Genomic DNA, 23,363 nt, shown 5'->3' with positions numbered 1-23,363 from the left:
ATCAACATTGCCACGATGCATTGCAAACAGACACATAATATTCTGGTCACCCCACTACAGGAGGCTTTGGAGAGGGTGCAGAAGAGGTTCACCAGGATGCTGCCTGGATTAGAGAGCGTGAGCTACAAGGGAGGTTGGACAAACTTGGGTTGTTTTGTCTGGAGCAACGGAGGCTGAAGGGAGATCTGATAGAACTTTATAAAATTGAGAGAGAGATAAAGTAGACCAGTACCTCTTTTCCCCCAAGGCCAAACTAGAGGGCATGCATTTAATGCAAGAGGGGGTAAGTTCAAAGGGGAAATGTGGGGCAAGTTTTATATACAAACGTTTGTATTTTTTTAAGAAACACAGAGTGGTGGGTGCCTGGAGTGCACTGTTAGAGAGGCAGATAAAACAGTGGCTGTTACATATAGTACAGCGATCGGAAGGACATTCGTCATCTGTGAGCATCAGGGATTTAGTTTAAGTTGGCATTGAGTTTGGCGGAAACATTCTGGGGTGAAGGGGCTGTCCCTGTTCTGTACTGTTTTATGTTCTAGTACCAGAGGGCATGCACTTACGTTGAAGGTTAGCGGGGGGATAGTTCGAAGGAGATGTACGGGGCAAGTCTTTCTTTTACACACAGAAAGTGGTGGCTGCCTGGAACGTGCTGCCGGCAGGGGTGTTTAGAGGCTGTTAGACAGACACATGAACATGCAGGGAATGGAGGGATTTGACAACTGAAAGTCAAAGTCAAGTTTATAGTCAGATCCACAAGTCCATACAATGAAAAGTTACTTTCAGCAGCATCACAGGCACACAGCATTAGATACTCACCATTCACAAGAAAAACCCAAGTTATATCCGAGAAGACCAAAAAGATTATGGGAATTGCTTTTATTATTATCGCATGTATCGAGGTACAGTGAAAAACTTGTCTTGCATATAGTCCATACAGATCAGAACAAGGTAAAACAATAACAGAACGCAGAATGAAGTGTAGCAACTAAAGAGAAAGTACAGTCCAGGCAGATAATAAGGTTAGTTTAAGTTTAGGTTTAGGGGTAACATGAGGGGGAACTTCTTTACTCAGAGAGTGGTAGCTGTGTGGAACGAGCTTCCAGCAGAAGTGGTTGAGGCAGGTTCGATGTTGTCATTATAAAGTTAAATTGGATAGATATATGGACAGGAAAGGAATGGAGGGTTATGGGCTGAGTGCAGGTTGGTGGGACTAGGTGAGAGTAAGAGTTCGGCACGGACTAGAAGGGCTGAGATGGCCTGTTTCCGTGCTGTAATATGGTTATAAAGTGCAAGCTGATAATGAGGGAGAGGTGAGGTCAGGAGTCCATCTTGTCATACAAGTCATCTGCAAGAGTCTGATAACAGCGCGATAGAAGCTGTCCTTGAACGTGGTGTGCTTTTGTATCTCCTGCCCAATGCAACAGGGAGAAGAGAGACATCTGGGCGGGTGTGTTTAAGACTCCCCTACCTTGAAGTGAACAGTTTTCAGGGTTGTCAAAGGATGATAAGATACAGATCAGGACGGGGAAACAGCAGATAGAGGTTAATCCCGGCAAGTGTTGAGATGTTGCATTCTGGGAGGTCAAATATATGGGGACAGTGCAGAGTTAATGGCAGGACCCTTAACAGTGTTGATATACAAAGGGATCTTAGGGTCCAGCCCATAGCTCCCTGAAAGCAACCTACACAAGGGGAAAGGGTGGACAAGGAGGAGTCCGGCACGCGGCTCCCATCGTCAGTTGAGCACAAAGGTTTGGCAAGTCATGTTGCAGCTGTAAAAACCTCAGGCTGTGTTTGATGGAAACAACCAGTGTTCTGCCTCATGGTAACAAGCTCAGAGATGTCGTCGGTCACTCCAACTCTCTGTAAGGCCACAGTCACCCCAACCTTTCCCCACAGATATGTGTCCCCAAGTGAAATTCAACCCCAACAACCCACCATTGAAAATCTATCACCATCTGCCTCATTTCGAGGGAATAGAGGGCTGGTTTAAGAAAAAAGGGATCTTCTTAAAAACCTAACCACAGGTGAAAGTCAGACAGAATTTGCCAGCCGCACACAAGAGTCACACAGCACTGAAACAACCCTTTCGCCCAACTGGAACATGCTGTCCAAGCTCCCCATCCCCAAGGTGTTGCCCTTTACTAGAGTGGGAACTGAGCTCGAAAGCCACAAAGTGATGTTGCAGCTCTATAAAACTCTGATTAGACCAAACTTGGGAGTATTGCGTTCAGTACCGGCTGCCTCATTACATTTGGAAGCTTTGAAGAGGTTGCTTTGGAGGCTTACCAGGATGCTGCCTGGATCAGAGAACATGCCTTATGAGAAAAGGTTAAAGGCTTTCTCTTTAGAGCAAAACAAAACGAGAGGTAACTTTATGAGGAGTAGGAGATGAGAAGAAACATAGATAGAGGATACAGCCAGGGACTTTTTCCCAGGGCAGCAATGGCTAATATGAGAAACCAACTGAGTGGAGGACCATTTAGGTGATATGTCAGAAGTATTTTTTATTTCTTTTAAAAAGTGGTAAGTTCATCGAACACTCTGTGGGGGGGGTAGTAGTAGAACGGAAGAGAGCATTTAAGACACTCTTGGATGAGCACATGGATGTAAGAGAGATGGAGGGTTATGGGCTTTGCAGGAGGGAAGGGTTAGTTTGATTGTGGAGTAGGTGTATATACATTGTGTGCTGTACTGGTTCTATGTTCATCCAAACTAATCCCATTTGCCTGTGTTTGGCCAATATTCCTCGACCGTTCCTATCCATGTACCCATCAAATCACTTACTATCTCTTCTTTCAGTTAGTCTGTCGAATGGTCTCAGCCCGAAATGTCGACTGTACCTCTTCCTATAGATGCTGCCTGGCCTGCTGCGTTCACCAGCAACTTTGATGTGTGTGTTACTCTCCTTTTAAATGGTGCAATTGTACCCACCAATACCACTTCCTCAGGAAGCTCGTTCTATATCAGAATCAGGTTTAAAGTCACCAGTATACGTTGTGAAAATTGTTAACTTAGCAGCAGCAGTACAATGCAGTACATGATAAATACAGAAAAAATAGATAAGTAAATCAATCACAGTAATTATATGTATGTATATTAAATAGTTAAATTTAAAATAGTGCAAAAACAGAGAAAGAAAAGTGAGGTAGTGCTCACAGGTTCAATGTCCATTTAGGCAGCGGCCCCCAACCACCAGGCCGCAAAGCATGTGCTACCGGGCCACGAGAAAATGATATGAGTCAGCTGCATCTTTCCTCATTCCCTGTCACGCACTGTTGAACTTGAACATAGGGTTGCCAATTGTCCCGTATTTGCCGGGACATTCCGTATATTGGGCTAAATTGGTTTGTCCCATACGGGACCGTCCTTGTCCTGTATTTCCCCCGCTAAGGTAGAGCATTCCTATGAAACCTTTCGTGCCGAAATGGCGTGAAGTGAAGGAGCAATTACCATTAATTTATACGGGAAAAATTTTTGAGCGTTCCCAGACCCAAAAAATAACCTACCAAATCATACGAAATAACACATAAAACCAAAAATAAATAACACTAACATAGAGTAAAAGCAGGAATGATATGATAAATACACAGCCTATATAAAGTAGAAATAATGTACATACAGTATAGTCTGGAAGATGAAGGCAAAACGATTTGTGGGGGGGAAAATCAGCACGTATGCGCATGTGCCCACAGGTGCCCGCGCAAGGCTTCATGGTCATGGTAGTCTTTCCTGGGGTAAAGTGTCCCGGGATTTGACTGATACTTTTGTCCCGTATTTGGGAGTTGGTAACCCTAACTGTAAAAGACATGCTGAGGTGAGTTTAACCCTACTTGGACACCACCCCCCCCCCCGCCCCCTGGTCGGCCGGTCCGCAAGAATATTGTCAATATTAAACCGGTCCGCGGTGCAAAAAAGATTGGGGTCCCCTGCATTTAGGAATCCGAAGGCAGAGAGGAAGAAGCTGTTCCTGAATCACTAACTGTGTGTCTTCAGGTTTCTGTACCTCCTTCCTGATGGTAACAATGACAAGAGGGCACGTCCTGTGTCCTGGGTGATGGATGTCCTTAATAATGGACGCTGCCTTTCTGAGGCACCACTCCTTGAAAATGTCTTGGGTACTATGGAGGCTAGTGCCCCTGGTGGAGCTGACTAATCTTACAACTTTCAGTAGCTTCTTTCAATCCTGCGTTACACACCAGACAATAACGCAGCCTGTAAGAACGCACTCCACAGCACATCTGTAGAAATTTACCAGTGTTTTAGGTGACAAACCAAATGTCTCCTAACTCCAAATGAAATAAAGCCGCTTCACACTGACAACCCTCTGTGTGAAGTTGTCCCTCAGATCCCCTTTAAGTTTTCCTCCCTCTCACCTGAAACCTGTGTCGTCTGTGATATTTGATTCTCTTTCCCTGGGGAAAAAGACTGTGTGCATTCACCCAATCTCTGCCCCTCATGATTTTATACACCCCTATAGGGTCATCCCTCAGCCTCTTACCCTCTGAGGGAGAAAACCCCACCCTTCCTAACCCCTCCGTATAACTCAGGCCCTTGGATCCTACAACGGTCTCGTAAATCTCCTCACTGCATTTTTCCAGCTTAATGACGTCTTTCCCATAGCTGGGTGATCAAAACCTAATAGAATACTCAAGCCTCCTGTGCAATTACAGTAACACTTCCCAACTCCTATACTCGGTGCCTGCCCTGTCGTCCAAGAGCCATTCGAAATGCGTTAATGTACCTGCCTCAACCACTTCCTCCACCATGTACCCACCACCCTTGGCGTGAAGAAGTCGCTCCTTTAAACCCTTTCTCCCCCATCTTAAAACTGTGCCCTCTAGATTTAGACTCCCCTACCCTGGGGAAAAGACCATGACCATCCCCCTTGTCTACACCCCTCATGGCTTTATAAACCTCTGTAAGGTCCTCGGCCTCCTTCACTCCAGGGAAAAGTCCCAGCCTGTCCAGCTCATGTTTTGGTCTCCAGATTCTTCACTGTGACAGAGGTTCGTGGACACTGAGTCTGTATAAGCCTTGCCCAGACCACATATGGAGTATTGTGAGCAGTTCTGGGCCCCATATCTAAGAAAGAACTGCTGGCATTGGAGATGGCCCAGAAGAGGCTCACGAGAATTATACCGCGAATGAAAGGGTTACCGTAGGAAGGCCATCTGACAGCTCTGGGTCTGTACTCGCTGGAGTTTAAAGAATTGAGAAGATCTCACTGAAAGCTATCAAATATTGAAAGATCTTGATCAAATGGACGTGGAGAGGATGTTTCTATTAGTAGGAAAGATTAGGGCCCAAGGGAAGTCTCTTTAGAACATTAATGAGGATTACGAGGGGTGATTGATAAGTTCATGGCCTAAGGTAGAAGGAGTCAATTTTAGAAAACCTAGCACATTTATTTTTCCTACATTTACACATTTAGTCCAGCGGTCATGGAGCATACGGATCCCTTCTTTGTAGAAGTCGGTGTCTTGGACCTCCAGAAGTGGTCCACAGTAGGGGTGATCGATAAGTTCGTGGCCTAAGGTAGATGGAGATGAGTTATTAACTTTTTTGTACATCTCCTTTTACCTTAGGCCACGAGCTTATCAATCACCCCTACTGTGGACCACCTGGAGGTCCAAGACGCTCTCATTACATGCACGTGAAGTGCAACTCTTTGAGTGATAATGCAGAAAGTTTGAAGGTAGTAACTCATCCTCTTCAACCTTAGGCCACGAGCTTATCAATCACCCCAGCTGTGGAGCACTTCTACAAAGAAGCGATCCGTATGCTCTACGACCGCTGGACTAAGTGTGTAAATGTGGGAGGGGACTATGTTGAAAAATAAATGTGCTAGGTTTTCTAAAATTGACTCCTTCTACCCAAGGCCACGAACTTATCAAGCACCCCTCGTACTCTCTTTAGCCAGATGATGGTGAATCTGTGGAAGCCAAGTCATTGGACATATCTAACTTGGAGGTTGATAGATTCTTGATTAGTCAGGGCATCGAAGGTTATGGGAAGAATGCAGGAGAATAGGATTGAGAGGGATAATAAATCAGCCACGAAGGAATGACGGAGCAGACTTGATGGGCTGAGGAAGAAGGAATCTGACAGGAGAGGATAATTAAAGCATAGGAAAAAGGGAAGGAGGAGGGGCACCAGAGAGGGGTGATGGGCAGGTGAGAAAGGTGAGCCGGGGGGGAACCACAATGGAGAATGGAGAATGGAAAAAGAGAAGGGACAAAAGGACGGGAGAGAAATGGCATTTTTACAAGTGAGAGGGTGGGAAGAGGTATAGTGAAGAATGCTGTGAGAATCAGTAGGTTTACAAAAGTAGGTAGGCTATCTGTCTCCCGAGATGGAGAAAGGGAAGAGGCGTCAGAGATGGATCACGTGAATTTAAGGGTGGGGTGGAAGTTGTAGACAAAGTTGACGAAAATGACAAGCTCAGCTTGGGTTCATGAAGCAATACTAATGCAGTCATAGATGCAGCGCAGAAAGACTTGAGGAGCATTACCAGGGAGGGCTTGGAACATGGACCATTCCACGCAGCTGACGAAAAGGCAGGGGCCCATGTGAGTTTTAAAGGAAACGTCTTCTGCCAATACAATGTCCATACCCCTGAAGATCCATCCCTAAGTGTCTTTATCGTATCTACCTCCACCACCGTGCCCAGCAGCACATTTCAGGCACCCACCACTCTCCGTGTAAAAGAAAACTCTCTTCATGTCTCCTTTGAGCTTTCCTGCTCTCACCTTAAATACATGCCCTCTGGTATTAAACATTTCCACCCTAGTGAGAAAAGATACTGGTCGTCAACTCTATATAAGTTTATAAACCTCTACCAGATCTCCCCTCTGCCTCTGTGACTCTGGAGACAACAACCAAAGTCCGTTCTGCCTCTCCAGCTCAAGAGGCAAAGAAATTCGGCAGATGTGGTGACCGCTAGGCACGATGGGGAGGATTAGGCCCTGCTCCCAGCACAGCCTGGGGGAGGGGTAATGGGGGGGGGGCGTTGTTTACCTGTGAAGTACCAGCAGAGAACCCCAGCCACAGCCCCCAAGAACACCAGCATCACCAACACAGCCAACACCTTCACCCAGGGGCGGGTCCGCTTGCCGCACGGTTTACTGGATCTCGTGCTGGAGTCGGGGAGGAAGTTCTCCTGTACCTGCAGATCCTGCATCTTGTGGGACACCTGGAACACACAGATGGGCGGGGGTTATGTGGGTGCGAGAAAGTGGCACTCTTCTCCCGTTTAATTCTTCGTAACGACCGCTCACGATAGAGTGAAGTTCACAAAATCCGGGTGGGAGAGGGAGAAAGATCGGTATGACAGTCTCTCTCCTTCTCTCCCCCCCTTGCCCATCTGCAACCCCTCTCCCCCTCACCCTCCAATCTCTGTCCACCTTCACCCCTTCTCCCTTCCCCACACTCCATCTCGCTCTTCTTTCACTCTCCGCACCCGTAAAACATTCCTCTCCCCATCTCTCACTCACTCCCCCTTCTCCCTCACTCCCCATCCCTCTCCCTCTTTCCCCTTCCCCATCTCTCCCTATCCCTCTACCCCCATCCCTCTCACCTCCCTGTTCCTCCTCCTCTCTTCCTTCCTTCTCACTCTGTTCCACCTCTCTCCATTTTCTTCTCCTACTCTCTCTTCCCTGTCTCTCCTTCCCCCTCCCCTCTCTCATCCTCCTCACTGCACATATCCCTCATCCTCCCTCTCTCTATGTTGCAAGTCATCCCTCTCATTTTCCGCCTCTCCACCTCCTGGTGTCGTTTCTGGATTAAGGGATTATTGAAACGACCTTCATTGCCTGCCCGTACTGACCCAATTTGTCCTCACGAGATACCTGCCCCCTCTGTCAACACCCAAAACTTTTCCTCAGGGTTACTAATGAATCCCGTCAAAAACACCACTCTCATCCCTCCCCACCCCCACCCCCCCCAGAAGGGATAAAAAGGAAAGACGATAGGATGTGAGTAAGAAACACTGGTAACAGGAGAGTCCTGACCCCACCCCATCAACCTCACTGAATCTGGGAGAAAGGTGGACAGTGAGGGATCGTAGGGGAAGAGAGAAATAAGTGGAGTACAGGACCTAGAGATTAATCAGGAAGGGATGAGAGAAGGGGTAGAGAGAGCCAGAGACAGATGGAGAGAGAGACAGAGACAAATAGAATGAGAGAGAGAGAGATAGAGATACAGAGTGAGACAGAGAGAGACACACAAACAGAGAAAGGGAGGGAGAGAGGGAGAGAAGCTGAGGGGTCAGAGAGGCAGACAGAGAGAGGAATTGGCAGAGCGAGTGGGGGGAAGAGAGAGATGGGGTTAGTAAGAGTGGGGATGGAGAGAGGTGGGGCAGAGGGAGAGAAAGCAGAAAGAGATAGGAGCAGAGAGACAGGGTGGCAGAGAGAGAGGGGTGGGAAGGGGGAGAGAAAGAGTGGGGAAGAGAGGGAGTGTGTGATGGGGAGTGGGGAGGGGGAGAGAGAGCAAAGGGGTGGGAGTGAGGGGGAGGGGAGGGAGTGTTTGCAGAGGTGGGGTTGGAGAGATAGGGTGTATGTAGAGAGGGTGGTTTGGGGAGGGGTATGGACAGAGCTGGGTGCAGAGAGAAGGAGCAGAGACGAGGGAGGTAGAGAGAGAAGGGGTAGAAAGAGAGGGGGCAGATGGAGAGGATGGCAGTGGGTGAGAAGTGGTAAGAGTGTGAGAGGGGGCAGGAGAGGAGGGGGCAGAGGGAGAGGGTGGCAGAGGGACATGGAGGGGGCAGAGGGCAAAGGGGGATGTTGGGCAGAGAGAGGGAGCTGGGAGAGAGGTAGAGAAGGACAGACAGACAGAGACAGAGTGAGAGAGGGACAGAGTGCGTGATCGGAGGGACACTGGAGGTCGGGGGAGGAGGTGAGAGTGAGAGGAGAAGAGCGAGGCGACGATTCCACTCACAACTGTCCCAGCTCTCCTCCCTGACAACCATCCCCAGACAATGAACCCGGTTGCAAAAGCGGTCGGACGAGATAAACAGGAAGAGACAGAAGCGAGCCAAGCCTCAGGGTGTGTCGCAGTCTGGATGTCGGTGTGTGTTGTGAAGCTGCCAGCGTAGGCCTTGGCTGCTGACACAGTCCCACTCTACAGATCCGGTGGCTGCCGGGCTGACATCCCATCTACCACTGAGGAGATGATCACTGACAGGGGTCTGTCCCTCCACTGTACCCTCCCCAAACCTGGGGATCACCTCCCCATCTTTGTGAACACCCCAGCCCCTACAAACATTTCCACCTCTGTAACCCCCTCCGGCTCCTGCACCCCTCCCAGTCTGAGAAGCCCCTTCAACCCCTACATCCTCGCAGTCTGGCCTCTGAACTCTTCCCCATCTCTGTAACACCCTTCCACCCCCACACCTTCCCTCTGAGACCAGGGACTGTGGGGTGCTTCCCCAACGTGGAGAGGCAGCCATCTCCTCCGTACAAGAGCTAAAAGGGCTGGGTCTCTCTCTCTCTCTCTCACACACACACACACACACACAGTGCTAGAAGTTAGGACTGGAACCTGGGACAACAGAACTGGGAGGCAGGGGCTCTACCCCCTCTGCCAAGGAAGCCCTGCGCTGCCCTTTGATCCTGAGTCTGGTTGTATACAGAGAGTTCCAGTTTACCAAAAGTGACTTCCATTAGATTAGCGGTTGTGCCTAGCCCTCTGACCAGGTACCTTCTGACTTGTGTCTGGTTACAGGTTAACAGTCCATCGCCAGGACCCCAGACCAGGGAGACTCTCTAGAACGAAGGACGCACCCTTCCGCCCCCCCAAACCAATACTGTTGGCCTCTTTGGGCTCCCCATCATTACTGCAAGACAGGGAAGCTGCTGTGCCTCTGCACGCTGCCACTTTGCGATCCCACCCACTTACTCATGGACTGTTTGTCCCACTCCCACCAGGGACGAGGCTACATAGCGCCCACGCCAGGACCACTAGACTCAAAAAGTTACTTTCCCCAAGCAGTAAGGGCCATCAACACCTCCACCCACTAACCCACCCCTCCACAACCCCAACCAGCACTACTTTATCGTTTCCTGTCAGTCACCTTACATACAGACACTCCTATGCCCAGCGTCACTTTACAATCAGCGCATATCATCTAGCCTGTGTATTTATATATTATTTAAAGGCATCTGTTAGCCTTGCGAGACCATGGATCTGTGCCTGGAAAGTCTTCACTCTCCGGGCGCAGGCCTGGGCAAGGTTGTATGGAAGACCAGCAGTTGCCCATGCTGCAAGTCTCCCCTCTCCACAACATCAATGTTGTCCAAGGGAAGGGCATTAGGACCCATACAGCTTGGCACCGGTGTCGTCGCTGAGCAATGTGTGGTTAAGTGCCTTGCTCAAGGACACAACACGCTGCTTCGGCTGGGGCTCGAACTCACGACTTTCAGGTAGCTAGTCCAATGCCTTAACCACTTGGCCACATTATATATTATTATTATTGCGTTATTTATCTTATTGTGGTTTTTGTGTTGCATTTGATCCCGAGGGACAATTATTGTGTTCTCCTTTCCAGTTGTGTACAGGAAGTTACGTTACACAATCTTGAATCCTCCCCACCAACAGGCAATGCCTCGAGTTGGCAGCTTTCATCAGTAAGAACCCTGACTGTCTGGGACATGCAGGCTTCTTGTTATCACCATTGGAGGGGAGGTACAGGAGCCTGAAGACTTGGACTCAAAGGTTCAGGTAGAGTTTCTTCCTCTCTGCTGTCACTTCTGAACCCATCAGCACTAACCTGCTGCTATTTTTGTGCACTGTTTATCTTTGTAACTTAAAGAACGACACATTTCACATCAATGATCATAAATAGCAACCTTAACTACTTCCTCTGACAACTGGTCCCATGGTCCCACCATCCTCGGGGTGAAAAAGTTGCCTCTCAAGTCCCTATAACATCTCTCCTCTCTCAACTGTGCCCTCTGATTCTTGACTCCCCGCCCCTAGGGTACACTCGCCCTGTTTACGCCCCTCGCGATTTTACATCTAAGGTCACCCCCACTGCCCCTCAAACCCACGTGTGGGAGAGCTCCCTCATCCCTGCTCGTCCAGCCCCGTCCCCATCCTCTGGAGAGTTCTCCCTCGTCAACCCTTTCCACGGTCTCACGCTCCTTCACCACCCTTTCTCACAGCCCGGCGCTCCCTCGTCCTCTTTCATCACCACCACCCCACCCCCGTCCGCCCGAAACCAATCACTCACTCCCTTCCTCCAAGACCCACCTGCGGTCTTCCAGAGTCACAGGGTCGCGCCATTTTCGGCAGGAGCGCGGCCAGCGCGATTCACCAGCCCCGGCAACACCCGATCCCTCTCCCCGCAGTCCCAAGCCCCCTGCCTTTCCCATCAGAACCGTCCCGTGATCGGACCTGCCCGCATTGTGAAACCGACCAGGAGAGCGGCGCAACACTCACCCGACGGCAGTTTCGCTCCCAAGTCTTCCGGGTTGCGAAAGGGTGTCCCGGATCTCTTTAACTATCTTTCTACCTGGTTGTCCCGGCGCGCTTATCCCGCTCCAAGACCTTCTCAAGCTCTCTACCTCAGGTGCAACTACGAGGCATTTTCTTCCGTCAGCGACGCCCAAGGGACTGGTATTAGGAACGGAGGAGGTGAGAGAAATCCCTTTCCTTGGTTCTGTTTCCTGATCCCAGCCTTGAGAACGCCTCGTACCTCTGCTCCCAATGAAAAGTGCCGTAGGAGGGATCTGACTGGGCGAGGACCGGGAGCAAGTCCTGCCCCCGCCCCCCGCATCACTGGTCAGGAGGATATACGCTGGGTGGAGTTTCTCCTCAAGATGCTGAGGTGAGTGTCCAACCACGCAGATGCCACGGCCAAGAAAACTCACCAGCGCCTCTACTCTCTCAGGAGGTTGAAGAAGTTCGGGACAACCCTCCTGAAACTCGCCACTTTTCACAGATGAACCACAGAAAGCATCTTATCCGGACGCGCCGTGGCATTCTCCACAACACATTCTAGCTCTGTGGGCACGACAGCGGCTCTATTTCATTGGGAGTTCCGGAAGCGTTAGCATGTCACCAAAGACGCTGGCCAATTTCTACACATGCACCGTGGAGTGCCAACTGGTTGCATCGCCGTCTGGTGCGGGGGTGGGGTGGGGTGGGGTAGGGGCAATTCACAGGGTCAGAAAAGGCTGCAGAAAGTTATGAACTCAGCCAGTTCCATCATGGCTACCGGCCTCCCCAGCATTCAAGACTCAAGATTGCTTAATGTAGTTTCAAGTACACAAGTGTAAAGGAGAACAAAATAATTGTTACCCCGGATCTGATGCAGCACTAAAAACACTATAAGATAAAAAATCACAATAATTTAAAATACGATATAAATACAAAAGATAGATCAGATACATGAATTGATTTGTATGTCCATAAAGTGATACTAGGTACAGAAGGCTCTGTACATAAGGTGATTGACAGAAATGACAGTTGCCGGTGTGGAAGGGTGGGTTAGTGAGTGATCAGCCTTACTGCCTAGGGAAAGTAATTGTTTTTGAGTCTGGTGGTCCAGACATGGATGCAAGGTAGCCTCCTCCCTGATGGGAGTGGGACAAGTGGCTAGGACAAAGAAGGGAGGCAGAGGAGTGTTTGTAGGACTGCCTTGAGTCAGTTAGTGAGTGAGTGAGGACCTCCGCCAGTCAGAGCCCTAGCTGTCGAGGTAATACGCAAGCCTGGGCAGTACGATACAGAGAGCAGGCTGTTGCCCATGTAGCGAGCTCCCCCTCTCCACACCTCTGATGAAACCAAAGGAAGGGCAGAGACCAATACATTTTGGTACCAGCAGCGTCGCAGGACTTGCCAGTCGGTATTGAACTCAATGCAGGACTACCTTAGGGACTCCAGCTGCAGATTTTTCCCTTGGGGGTTTTTCCCGAAACCTTCTCCATGGGTGGGTGTAGCGGCAAGGCAGCAGAGGTTTGAGACCCAGAGTTTTCCCTGTCCTAAATGAGCTGCCAACCATGGCTGAAGTGACTGGTGGTAAGGCACCAATAACACGACTTTAAGATGTATAAGATGGTGAGAGTCATTGATCGTATGGATAGTCAGAGGCTTTTTCCCAGGGCTGAAATGGCTAGCATGAGAGGGCACAGTTTTAAGGTGCTAGGAAGCAGGTACAGAGGAGGTATCAGGGGTAGGTTTTTTATGCAGTGAGTGGTGAGAGCGTGGAATGGGCTGCCGGTGACAGTGGTGGAGGCGGATACTATAGGGTCTTTTAAAAGACTCCTGGACAGGTATATGCGGCTCAGAAAAATAAAGGGCTATGCCCTAATGCGAGGCTATGGGTAACCCTAGGTAATTTCTCAGGTAAGGACTTGTTCAGCTCAGCTTTGTGGGCCGAAGGGCCTGTATTGTTCTGTAGGTTTTCTACGTTCCTATGACTTTGCCCCTTCTCCTGTCAGTAGAAATGGTTCCACTGGGCATAGTAGCTAAGGCACATGTGAAGGCCAGGAGATGGACCTGGTTGTCTGAGGCTATTTGAGGCAAACGCCATTAGGAGCATTTAATAGATAGTGGGAGCGTGTCCCCGTTACCACCTCCAGCGATAACAACCTTAGGGAACCTTAATTATCAGTGGATTGGACAATATTCAGGGATTCATCTTCAAGTTGGAATGAATAGCCACAGTTGTCACCCACTTCATCAAAACCTGGATGGATGTGTGTGTGCCTTCGAAAACCTTGCGGACGTTCCCAAATCAAAAGCTGTGGATGGACCAGGAGATTTGTTGTCTACTGAGGGTAGCGCAGTGATCCAAAGCTGTACAGGAAATCTAGATGCAACCTACAGAAGGCTATCTTAAGAACAAAAAATCAATTCCGACTGTGGTTAGAGATGGAATTGGATGTATGTCAACTTTGGCAAGGTTTGCAGGCCATCACTACCCACAAAGCAAAACCTAACATCATGAATGGCAGTGATGCCTCGCTCCCAGATGAGTTCCAGAGCTTTTATGTACACTTTGAAAGGGAGAATAAAACTACTTATATGCAAATCCCTGCAGCATCCAGTGACGCTGTGACAAACCAGAGAAAATGTGCAGATGCTGGAAATCCGAGCAACACACACAAAACACTGGAGGAACTCAGCAGGCCAGGCAGCATCTATGGAAAAAAGTACAGTCGACGTTTCAGGGCGAAACCCTTCGGCAGGACTGGAGAAAAAAAAAGCTGAGGAGTAGATTTGAAAGGTGGTGGGAGGGGAGTGAGAAACACCAGGTAATAAGTGAAACCTGGAGAGGGAGGGGTGAATCAAAGAGCTGGGAAGTTGCAACATTCACAACACGCTGGAGGAACTCAGCAGGTCGGGCAGCATCCGTGGAAGCGATCAGTCAACGTTTCGGGCCGGAACCCTTCATCAGGACTGAAGAGGGAGGGGGCAGAGGCCCTATAAAGACGGTGGGGGGAGGATGGGAAGGAGAAGGCTGGTGGGTTCCAGGTGAAAAACCAGTAAGGGGAAAGATAAAGGACTGGGGGAGGGGAGGCAGGGAGGTGATGGGCAGGAAAGGTGAAGAAGGAAAAGGGGAAAACACAATGGATAGTAGGAGGAGGTGGATCCATGAGGGAGGTGATAGGCAGCTGGGGGTGGGGGCAAAGTGACATAGGGATAGAGGAAGGGAGGGGGAGGGAATTACCGGAAGTTGGAGAATTCTATGTTCATACCAAGGGGCTGGAGACTACCTAGATGGTATATGAGGTGTTGCTCCTCCAACCTGAGTTTAGCCTCATCATGGCAGTAGCTGGGAAGTTGATTGGTGAAAGAGACAGAAGGCCATGGAAGAAGAAGAAGCGGGTGGGAGGAGCACCAGAGGGAGGTGATGGGCGGGCAAGGAGATAACATGAGAGAGGGACAAGAGGATGGGAAATGGTGAAGGGGAGGAGGTATTACTGGAAGTTTGAGAAATCAGAGATCATGCTATCAGGTTGGAGGCTACCCAAACGGAATATAAGGTGTTGTTCCGCCAACCTAAGTGTGGCCTTATCCCGACAGTAGATGGATATATCGGAACGGGAATGGGAATGGGAAGTGGAATTAAGATGGGTGGCCACTGGGAGATCCCGCTTGTTCTGGCAGAACGCAGCGTAGATGCTCAGCGAAGCTCTGTCCGCCAGAGCAAGCGCGATCTCCCAGTGGGCACCCACTTTAATTCCACTTCTCATTCCCATTCCGATATGTCCATCCATGGCCTCCTCCACTGTCGGGATAAGGCCAGGCTTGGAGGAACAACACCTTATATTTCGTTTGGGTAGCCTCCAACCTGATGGCATGAACATGGATTTCTCAAACTTCCAGTAATGCCCCTCCCTGACCCCCCTCACCATTTCCCATCCTCTTGTCCCTCTCTCATGTTACCTTCTTGTCCACCCATCACCTCCCTCTGGTGCTCCTTCGCCACTCCACCCCTTTTTTTTCTTTCTTCCATGGCCTTCTGTCTCTTTCACCAATCAATTTCCTAGCTGCTTCATCCCTCCCCCTCCAAGTTTCATTTATCGCCTGGCAATGACCCCATGATCTCTGTCTCGGAGGCCAGCAGGTGACCCCTCGTGAGACTTCAGGCCCTGATGGTGTACCTGGTCGGGCTCTGCAAATCTGTGCCAACCAGCTGGCAGGAGTGTGGATGGACATCTTCAATCTCTCACTGCTGGTCGGAAAGTTCCCACCTGCTTCACGAAGGAGGCAGTCATAACAATGCCCAAGAAGAGCAGGGTGAGCTGCTTCAAAACGATTGCCCAGTTGCACTCACATCTGCTGTGTTGAAGTAAACTGAGAGGTTAATCATGGCTGAGATGGTTAGTCATAGAGGGGAGGAGAAGATGGCGGCACGACGCAGCGCACGCGGCCGCTCCAAAATGATATCGTATTTGTTAAATAGGAGCCGTGCACAATCCTGATTTGATAGAGACAGATGTGAGAAGCATGGAGGAACATCTGGAGAAACTTCTGAAATGCCTGCCTCGCTGCCACTGCTACTGTGTGATCGAGAATCTCCGGAGGGGAAGGCCCCAAATCCTCGGCTTTGCCTATTGCCTGTTGCCGGGGCCGGTGTCGAAGCACTCAACAGGGAGGGTGCTCGGTGTCAGAGGGCTGGTCGGAGGCTCGAAGTTTTCGGACAGACTCAGAGTCGGACTGTGGTCGGGTGCTTCCAGGATGCTGCATCAGCAAATTTGCGGCGCTGGAAGCTCATGGCAGGGAGAGTTTTCTCCCTTCTACCATCTGCGTGAGATGATGGGACTTTTGAGAGACTTTGAGACTTCTTTTTTTACCATGCCCATGGTCTGTTCTTTATCAAATTATGATATTGCTTTGCACTATTGTAACTATCTGTTATAATGATGTGGTTTTTGTCAGCTTTTTTTAGTCTTGGTTTGTCTTGTGTTTCCGTGATATCATTCTGGAGGAACAAATTGTATCATTTCTTAATGCATGCATTACTAAATGACAATAAAAGAGGACTGCATGTCCTCATAATCGAAAAAAATCTAAAAAAACCAACTCCTGCCAAAGCAAGGACGTGGGTCCACACTGCAATCTGCCGCAATAGGTCTACAGCGGACGACTTTTGGCTGATATGCAAAACTGAGGAGGTGAGAGACAGAAGCTAAGGGGAGGTAGTCACCACTATATTGCCTGAGGCGGGTACCTGGGTGACTGTCAGGAGAGGGAAAGAGAATAGGCAGTCAGCGCAGAGAACCCCTGTGTAATAAATATACCACTTTGGATACTTTTGGGGAGGGGAGAGATGACTTACCAGGGGGCTAGCTGCGGTGACAATGTCCCTGGCACTGAGTCTGACTGCAGTATGTGACTCGAAGGTAAGGGGAGGGGGAGGAGGTGAAAGGGACCTCCAGGTGGTATGTTGTCTCCCAGGTGCCAGGGTCAGGAATGTCTCAGATCAGTCAGGTCCATTACATTCTAAAGTGAAAGGGTGAGCAGATGGAAGTTGTGGTACCAATGATGTGGGTAGGAAAAGGGAGGAGGTCCTGAAGCGAGAATATTGGGAGTTAGGCAGGATGTTGAAAAGCAGGACCTTTGGGGTAGTAAGCTCTGTATTGCTGCCTGTGCCAGGTGCCAGTCAGGGGAAGAATAGGATGATATGGCAGATGAGTGTGTGGCCGAGGAGTTGGTGCAGTGGGCAGGGTTTCAGGTTTCTGGATCATTGGGATCTCTTCTGGGAAGGTATGATCTCTACAGATAGGAGGGATTACACCTTAACCCGAAGGGGACCAATATCCTTACGGGCAGGTTTGCTGGATCAGCTGGCGAGGATTTAAACTAGTTTGGCAGGCGGGTGGGAACTGGAGTGATAGGGCTGAGGATGGGGCAGTTGGTATACAACTAAATGCAGTGTGCAGTGAAACTGTGAGGAAGGACGGCAGATGACGGGTCAAAACTTTTAATCAGTGGGATAAGTTGCAGTGTAACATGGGGCCAAAATCAAAACAGGTGATGAATACAGGACTGAAAGATGTTATATTTGAATGTATACAGGATACAGAATAAAATAGGTGATCTGGTAGCAGAGTTAGAGATTGGTAGGTATGACATTGAGGGTACTACTGAGTTGTGGCTGAAAGAAGATCATAGTTGGGAGTCTAACATCCAAGGATACATATTATATCAAAAGGACAGGCAGGTAAGCAAAGGGGGTGGGGTGACTTGCTAAAAAATGAAATCAAATCTTCATCAGTGCGTAGAACTCTCAAAGACAGAGTGTGTGTGATACTGGATCTGCCATTGGGGAATGAGACAAGGCAGGTGACCGAACTTGGTGCTGTGACCACAATGCTATTAGTTTCAAAGTAGATATACAAAAAAATAGATCTGGTCCATAGCTTAAGATTCTAAATTGGAGAAGGGCCAAATGTGATGGTATCAGAAATGATCTGGCAAGTGTGGATTGGGACAGGCTGTTTCCTAGCAAAGGTGTGCTTGGTAAGTGCTAGGCCTTCAAAAGAAAAATTTTGAGAATGCAAAGCTTCTTGGTGCTTGTCAGGATAAAAAATAAAAATATCAAGTGTAAGGAAACTTGGTTTTCAAGAGATATTGAGGCCCTGGTTAAGTGAAAAAGGAGATGGATAGCAGCTATAGGCAGGTAGGAACAAATGAGGTGCTTATGGAGTATAGAAAAAGGAAAAGAGCACAAGAAATAAATCAGAAGGGCTAAAATAAGGCAAGAAGTTGCTTTAGCAGACAAGGTGAAGGGTTATCCTAAGAGATTTTACAGGTAGACATCCGTTAGTCTCGTGAGACCATGGATTTGTGCCTTGGAAAGTTTCCAGAGTGCAGGCCTGGGCAAGGTTGTGTGGAAGACCGGCAGTTGCCCATGCTGCAAGTCTCCCCTCTCCACGCCACTGACGTTGTCCAAGAGAAGGGCACTGGGGCTGATGCAGCTTGGCACTGGTGTCCATCGCAGAGCAATGTGTGGTTTAGTGCCTCGCTCAAGGACACAACATGCTGACTTGGCTGGGGATCAAACTAGCGACCTTCAGATCACTAGACCGACGCCTTAACCACTTGGCCACATGCCAACACAGATTTTACAGATATGTTAAGAGCAAAAGGATTGCAAGGGACGAAATTGGTCCTCTGGAAGTTCAGAATGGTAATACATGTGTGGAGTCAAAATGGATGGGGGGATCTTAAATAATTTTTTTTTGCATCTGCATTTACTCAGGAGACGGACACAGAGTCTAGAGAAGTGAGGCAGAGCACCATCAACTTCATGGATCTTGTACAGATTACAGAGGAGGGTGTGTTTACCACCCCGAGGCAAATCAGGGAAGGTAAATTCCCAGGACCTGACAAAGTGTTCCCTCAGATCCTAGAGGAGGCAAGTGCAGAAATGTTTAAATTATTCTTAGAGAGAGATACTGGAGGATAGCCAATGTTGTTCTGCTGTTTAAAAAAGGCTCTAAACAGAAACGAGGAAATTCTAGTCCAGTGAGCCTGATATCAGTTGTGCAAAAGTTATTGGATTGTATTCTAGGGGACCGGATATATAAGTATTTGGATAGACATGGCTTTGGTAGGTCATGTCTAACCAATCTTATAGAGTTTTTTGCAGAAGTTACCAGGAAAGTGGATGAAGGTAATGCAGTGGATGTTGTCCACATGGACTTTAGCAAGGCATTTGACAAGGTTCCACATGGGAGGTTGGTCAATAAGATTCAGATTCAGATTCTCGGCATTCAAAATGAGGTAGTAAATTGGCTTCTCCCACAAAGCCAATGTCTACTGGTAGTAGATGGTTACTTCTGGGACTGGAGGCCTGCAGGGATCGGGGCTGAGTCCATTGTTGTTTGTCATCTATATCAATGATCTGGATGATAATGTGGTCAAGTGGATCAGCAAATTTTCAGATGACAAGAAGATTATGGATGTAGTGGACAGCGAGGAAGACTGTCATAGCTTGCAGAAGGATCTGCTTCAGCTGAAAAAATGGCAGAAAAGTGCGAGGATTTGCACTTTGGGTAGGACCTGTCAGGGTAGGTCTTACACAGTGAATGGCAGCACATTGAGTAATGTGGTACGACAAAGGGATCTGAAAATACAGTTCTATAATTTATTGAAAGTGGGGGTCACAGGTAGATAGGGTCATAAAGAAAGCTTTTGACACATTGGCCTTTATTAATCTATATACTGAGTACAGGAGATGGGATGTTATGTTGAAATTGTATAAAACATTGATGAGGCCCAGTTTGGAGTATTGTTTGCAGTTTTGGTCACCTACCTACAGGAAAGATGTGAACAAGGTTGAAAGAGTACAGAGAAAATTTACAAGGACATTGCCAGTCCTGGAGGATCTGAGTTATAAGGAATGGTTGAATAGGTTAGCACTGTAGTCCTTAGAACGTAGAAGATTGAGAGGAGATTTGATAGAGGTATACAAAATCATGAGGGGCGTAGAAAGGGTAAATGCAAGCGGGCTATTTCTACTGCGGTTGTGTGCGTCTACAACCAGAGATCATAGGTTAAGGGTGAAAGGTGAGAAGCTTAAGGGGAACACGAGGGGAATCTTCTTCACTCAGAGGGTCATGAGCTGCCAGCACAAGTGGTGCATGTGAGCTCGATTTCAATGTTTGAGAGAAGTTTGGATCAGTACGTGGATGTTAGGGGTATGGAGGGCTGTGGTCCCGGAGCAAGTAGATGGGAGTAGGCAGTTTACATAGCTGTGGCATGGACTAAATGGGCTGAGTGGCCTGTTTCTGTGTTGTGCTTCTCTATGACTCTATCCTTAGAATGAGGTGACATAGGATTGGAAAAGTAAAATCCTCGTGGGTAGAGTTAAGGGTAAGACTACCCTGACAGGAGCTATATGCAGTCTTCCAAACAGTAGCCAGGATGTAGACTAAAAGGTTTATTTTCTTATCCAAATATACAACTCTGAAATTCTTCATTCACCGGGTGGCCATGAAACCAAGAAAGGCAGCACGATCATCAGCCTCCAAATCACACCTCCCCGCACAAAAAACAAACAAAATGGATCAGGCACTTCGATCCCTAATTCCCTCCTCCCGCACAAAACGGATCAGGCACATTGACCCCTGAATCCCCCTCCCCACACAAAAAAAATGAGAAGATTGGGGCAAAAGAACACGGCATATGAATACTGTAAGACTCAAGAAAGATTTCATAGTCCAAGCCGGCATCCAGACACAGACGGGCAACACTCTCTGGGTGCAGCAGCAGGTTCTCCCCTCTCCAGTACAGAGCAACCAATCAAAAAGCGAGCAGCCAGCGCTCACCCTCTGCACTCATTTCATTGCCTTCGTCCCTTTAATCGGCAAATAATAGAAACTATAATTGGCGAAATGGAGCCAAACGTCAGTTTGCACCCCATCCTCAGCCTGCCACCCCCCCCATGAGGTTTGAGCGACACTGTCTCTGCCTCCCGGAATCCTCTCGGAGACTGCAGAGCACTGGAACACCCAAGTGATCTCCAAACTTCCACTTTCGCCTTGATTGGCTCAAACGCCATCTCGCCGCGAGGTTCACTCACACTGCTTCTCCCTCCCAGAATCATGGCAATTCTGGATGGGGTGGATTGTTTTGAGTGGGGAGTTTAAGGTAAAGGAACCCTTAGGAGACAGTGATCATAATATGATAGAATTCGCCTTGTAGGAGAAGCTAAAATTGGGTGTATCAATTTTGAGCAGCAGCCAATCAGCATGAGGAGATATAGCTCACTCATGTTTGCTGATTGGGTACATAAGGCACCAAATCACAACAGTTTGGTGTTTTGAGCAACAGCCAATCAGCAATTGGTATTGATTGGCAAGAATAAATTAGAACACTCTAACACTCCACATTAAGGAATTGGAACTGGAACTGAATGAACTCTGGATCATTCGGGATGATGAAGGAGTGATAGATAGGAAATATAGAGAGGTAGTTACATCCAAGTCGCTGGACACAGGGAACTGGGTGAGAGTCGGGAAGGGAAAGGGAGTACCCCTGTGGCCATCCCCTCAACAACAGATCGCTTTGGATACCATCGGGGGATATCTTCTAACAGAAGAAAGTCACAGTGGTCCGGTCTCCGGCACTGAGTCTGTCTCTCAGCCCCTCCCTGGGAAGGGGGCAGAGGAGGTGAGCTGTTGTGGTAGGGTATTCGTTAAACAGGGGAACAGAAAGGAGGTCCTGTGGACAAGAACAAGATTCCTGGAAAATATCTCATCTTGCCAAGGTACAAGACATCTCGGATCAAGCCCTCAGCATCCTTGAGTGGGAGGGTGAACAGCCGGAGGTCATGGTCAATGCAGGTACCAATGACGTGGGCAGGTAGGAAGAGTGGTAAGGTTCTGCAAAAGGAGTTCAGGGAGATAGGTCACAAACAAGAGAAAATCTGCAGATGCTGGAAGTCCAAGCAACACACACAAAATGCTGGAGGAACTCAGCAGGCCAGGCAGCATCTATCCAGTACTGCCCCCCACCCTTCATCATTCCCCACCCCTTTTCCTCACACTCTCTCTCCCTCTCTCTCTCTCTCTCTCACCTTATCTCCTTTTTCCTCTCTCACATTATTTCCTTGTCTGCCCATCACCTCCCTCTGGTGCTCCTCCCCCCTTTTCTTTCTTCCAGGGCCTTGTGTCCTCTCCTATCAGTGTCCCCCTTCTCCAGCCCTGCACCTCCTTCACCAATCAACTTCCCAGCTCCTTACTTCACCCGTCTCCCTCCTGGTTTCACCTATCACCTTGTGTATCGCTTTCCCCTCCTCCCCCCCCCACCACCTTTTAAATCTACTCCTCATCTTTTTTCTCCAGTCCTGCTGAAGGGTCTCAGCCCAAAACACCAACTATACTCCTTTCCATAGATGCTACCTGGCCTGATGAGCTCAGGGAGTTGGGTGCTAAGTTAAAGGGGAGGATCTCCAAGGTTGTAATCTCAGGATTGGTACCCATGCCACCTGCTAGTAAGGCCAGAAATAGGAAGATTATATAGTCTAGCCTGTGGCTAAGGAGTTGGCATAGGAGGGAGAGAATCAGATTTTTGGATCCTTTGGCTCTCCTCCAGGGAATGTGTGAACTGTACAGAAATCAAGTCAAGTCAAGTCACTTTTTATTGTCATTTCGACCATAACTGCTGGTACAGTACACAGTAAAAACGAGACAACGTTTTTCAGGACCATGGTGCTACATAAAACAACACAAAAACTACACTGAACTACGTAAAAAACAACACAAAACTACACTCGGCTACAGACCTACCCAGGACTGCATAAAGTGCACAAAACAGTGCAGGCATTACAATAAATAATAACCAAGACAATAGACACAGTAGAGGGCAGTAGGTTGGTGTCAGTCCAGGCTCTGGGTATCGAGGAGTCTGATGACTTTGGGGAAGAAACTGTTACATAGTCTGGTCGTGAGAACCTGAATACTTCGGTGCCTTTTGCCAGATGGCAGGAGGGAGAAGAGTTTGTATGAGGGGTGCGTGGAGACCTTCATAATGCTGTTTGCTTTATGGATGCAGCGTGTGGTGTAAATGTCTGTAATGGCGGGAAGAGAGACCCCGATGATCTTCTCAGCTGATCTCACTATCCGCTGCAGGGTCTTGCAATCCGAGATGGTGCAATTTCTGAACCAGGCAGTGATGCAACTGCTCAGGATGCTCTCAATACAACCTCTGTAGAATGTGGTGAGGATGGGGGTGGGAGATGGACTTTTCTCAGCCTTCACAGAAAGTAGAGACGCTGCTGGGTTTTCTTTGCTGTGGAGCTGGTGTTGAGGGACCAGGTGAGATTCTCCGCCAGGTGAACATCAAGAAATTTGGTGCTCTTAACGATCTCTACAGAGGAGTCGTCGATGTTCAGCGGAGAGTGGTCGTTC

General features: G+C 48.6%; 1 protein-coding gene across 3 annotated transcripts in view; it reads right to left on the bottom strand.

Moving 5' to 3' along the window:
- Positions 1-11,876, bottom strand: part of st14 (ST14 transmembrane serine protease matriptase) — a 52,875-nt gene extending 40,999 nt beyond the window's left edge. The window contains exons 1-2 of one of the 3 annotated variants that reach the window (XM_063038947.1): positions 11,437-11,876; positions 7,021-7,195 (exon numbers count right to left, since the gene is read on the bottom strand). In XM_063038947.1, coding sequence (XP_062895017.1) covers positions 7,021-7,183 — 163 coding nt within the window. In that variant the 5' untranslated portion in view covers positions 7,184-7,195; positions 11,437-11,876. Of the gene's footprint in view, positions 1-7,020; positions 7,196-8,934; positions 8,978-11,247; positions 11,385-11,436 lie in introns of those variants that run through there. The other 2 variants (XM_063038946.1, XM_063038948.1) reach the window with 2 other exon arrangements.
- Between the last annotated feature and the right edge of the window lie 11,487 nt (positions 11,877-23,363).

This window comes from Mobula hypostoma (genome assembly GCF_963921235.1).
Source record: "Mobula hypostoma chromosome 8 unlocalized genomic scaffold, sMobHyp1.1 SUPER_8_unloc_1, whole genome shotgun sequence".
Classification (NCBI taxonomy): Eukaryota; Metazoa; Chordata; class Chondrichthyes; order Myliobatiformes; family Myliobatidae; genus Mobula; species Mobula hypostoma.
The sequence above is the reverse complement of the archived record's forward strand: the minus strand, read 5'-3'. Positions and strand labels throughout refer to the sequence as shown.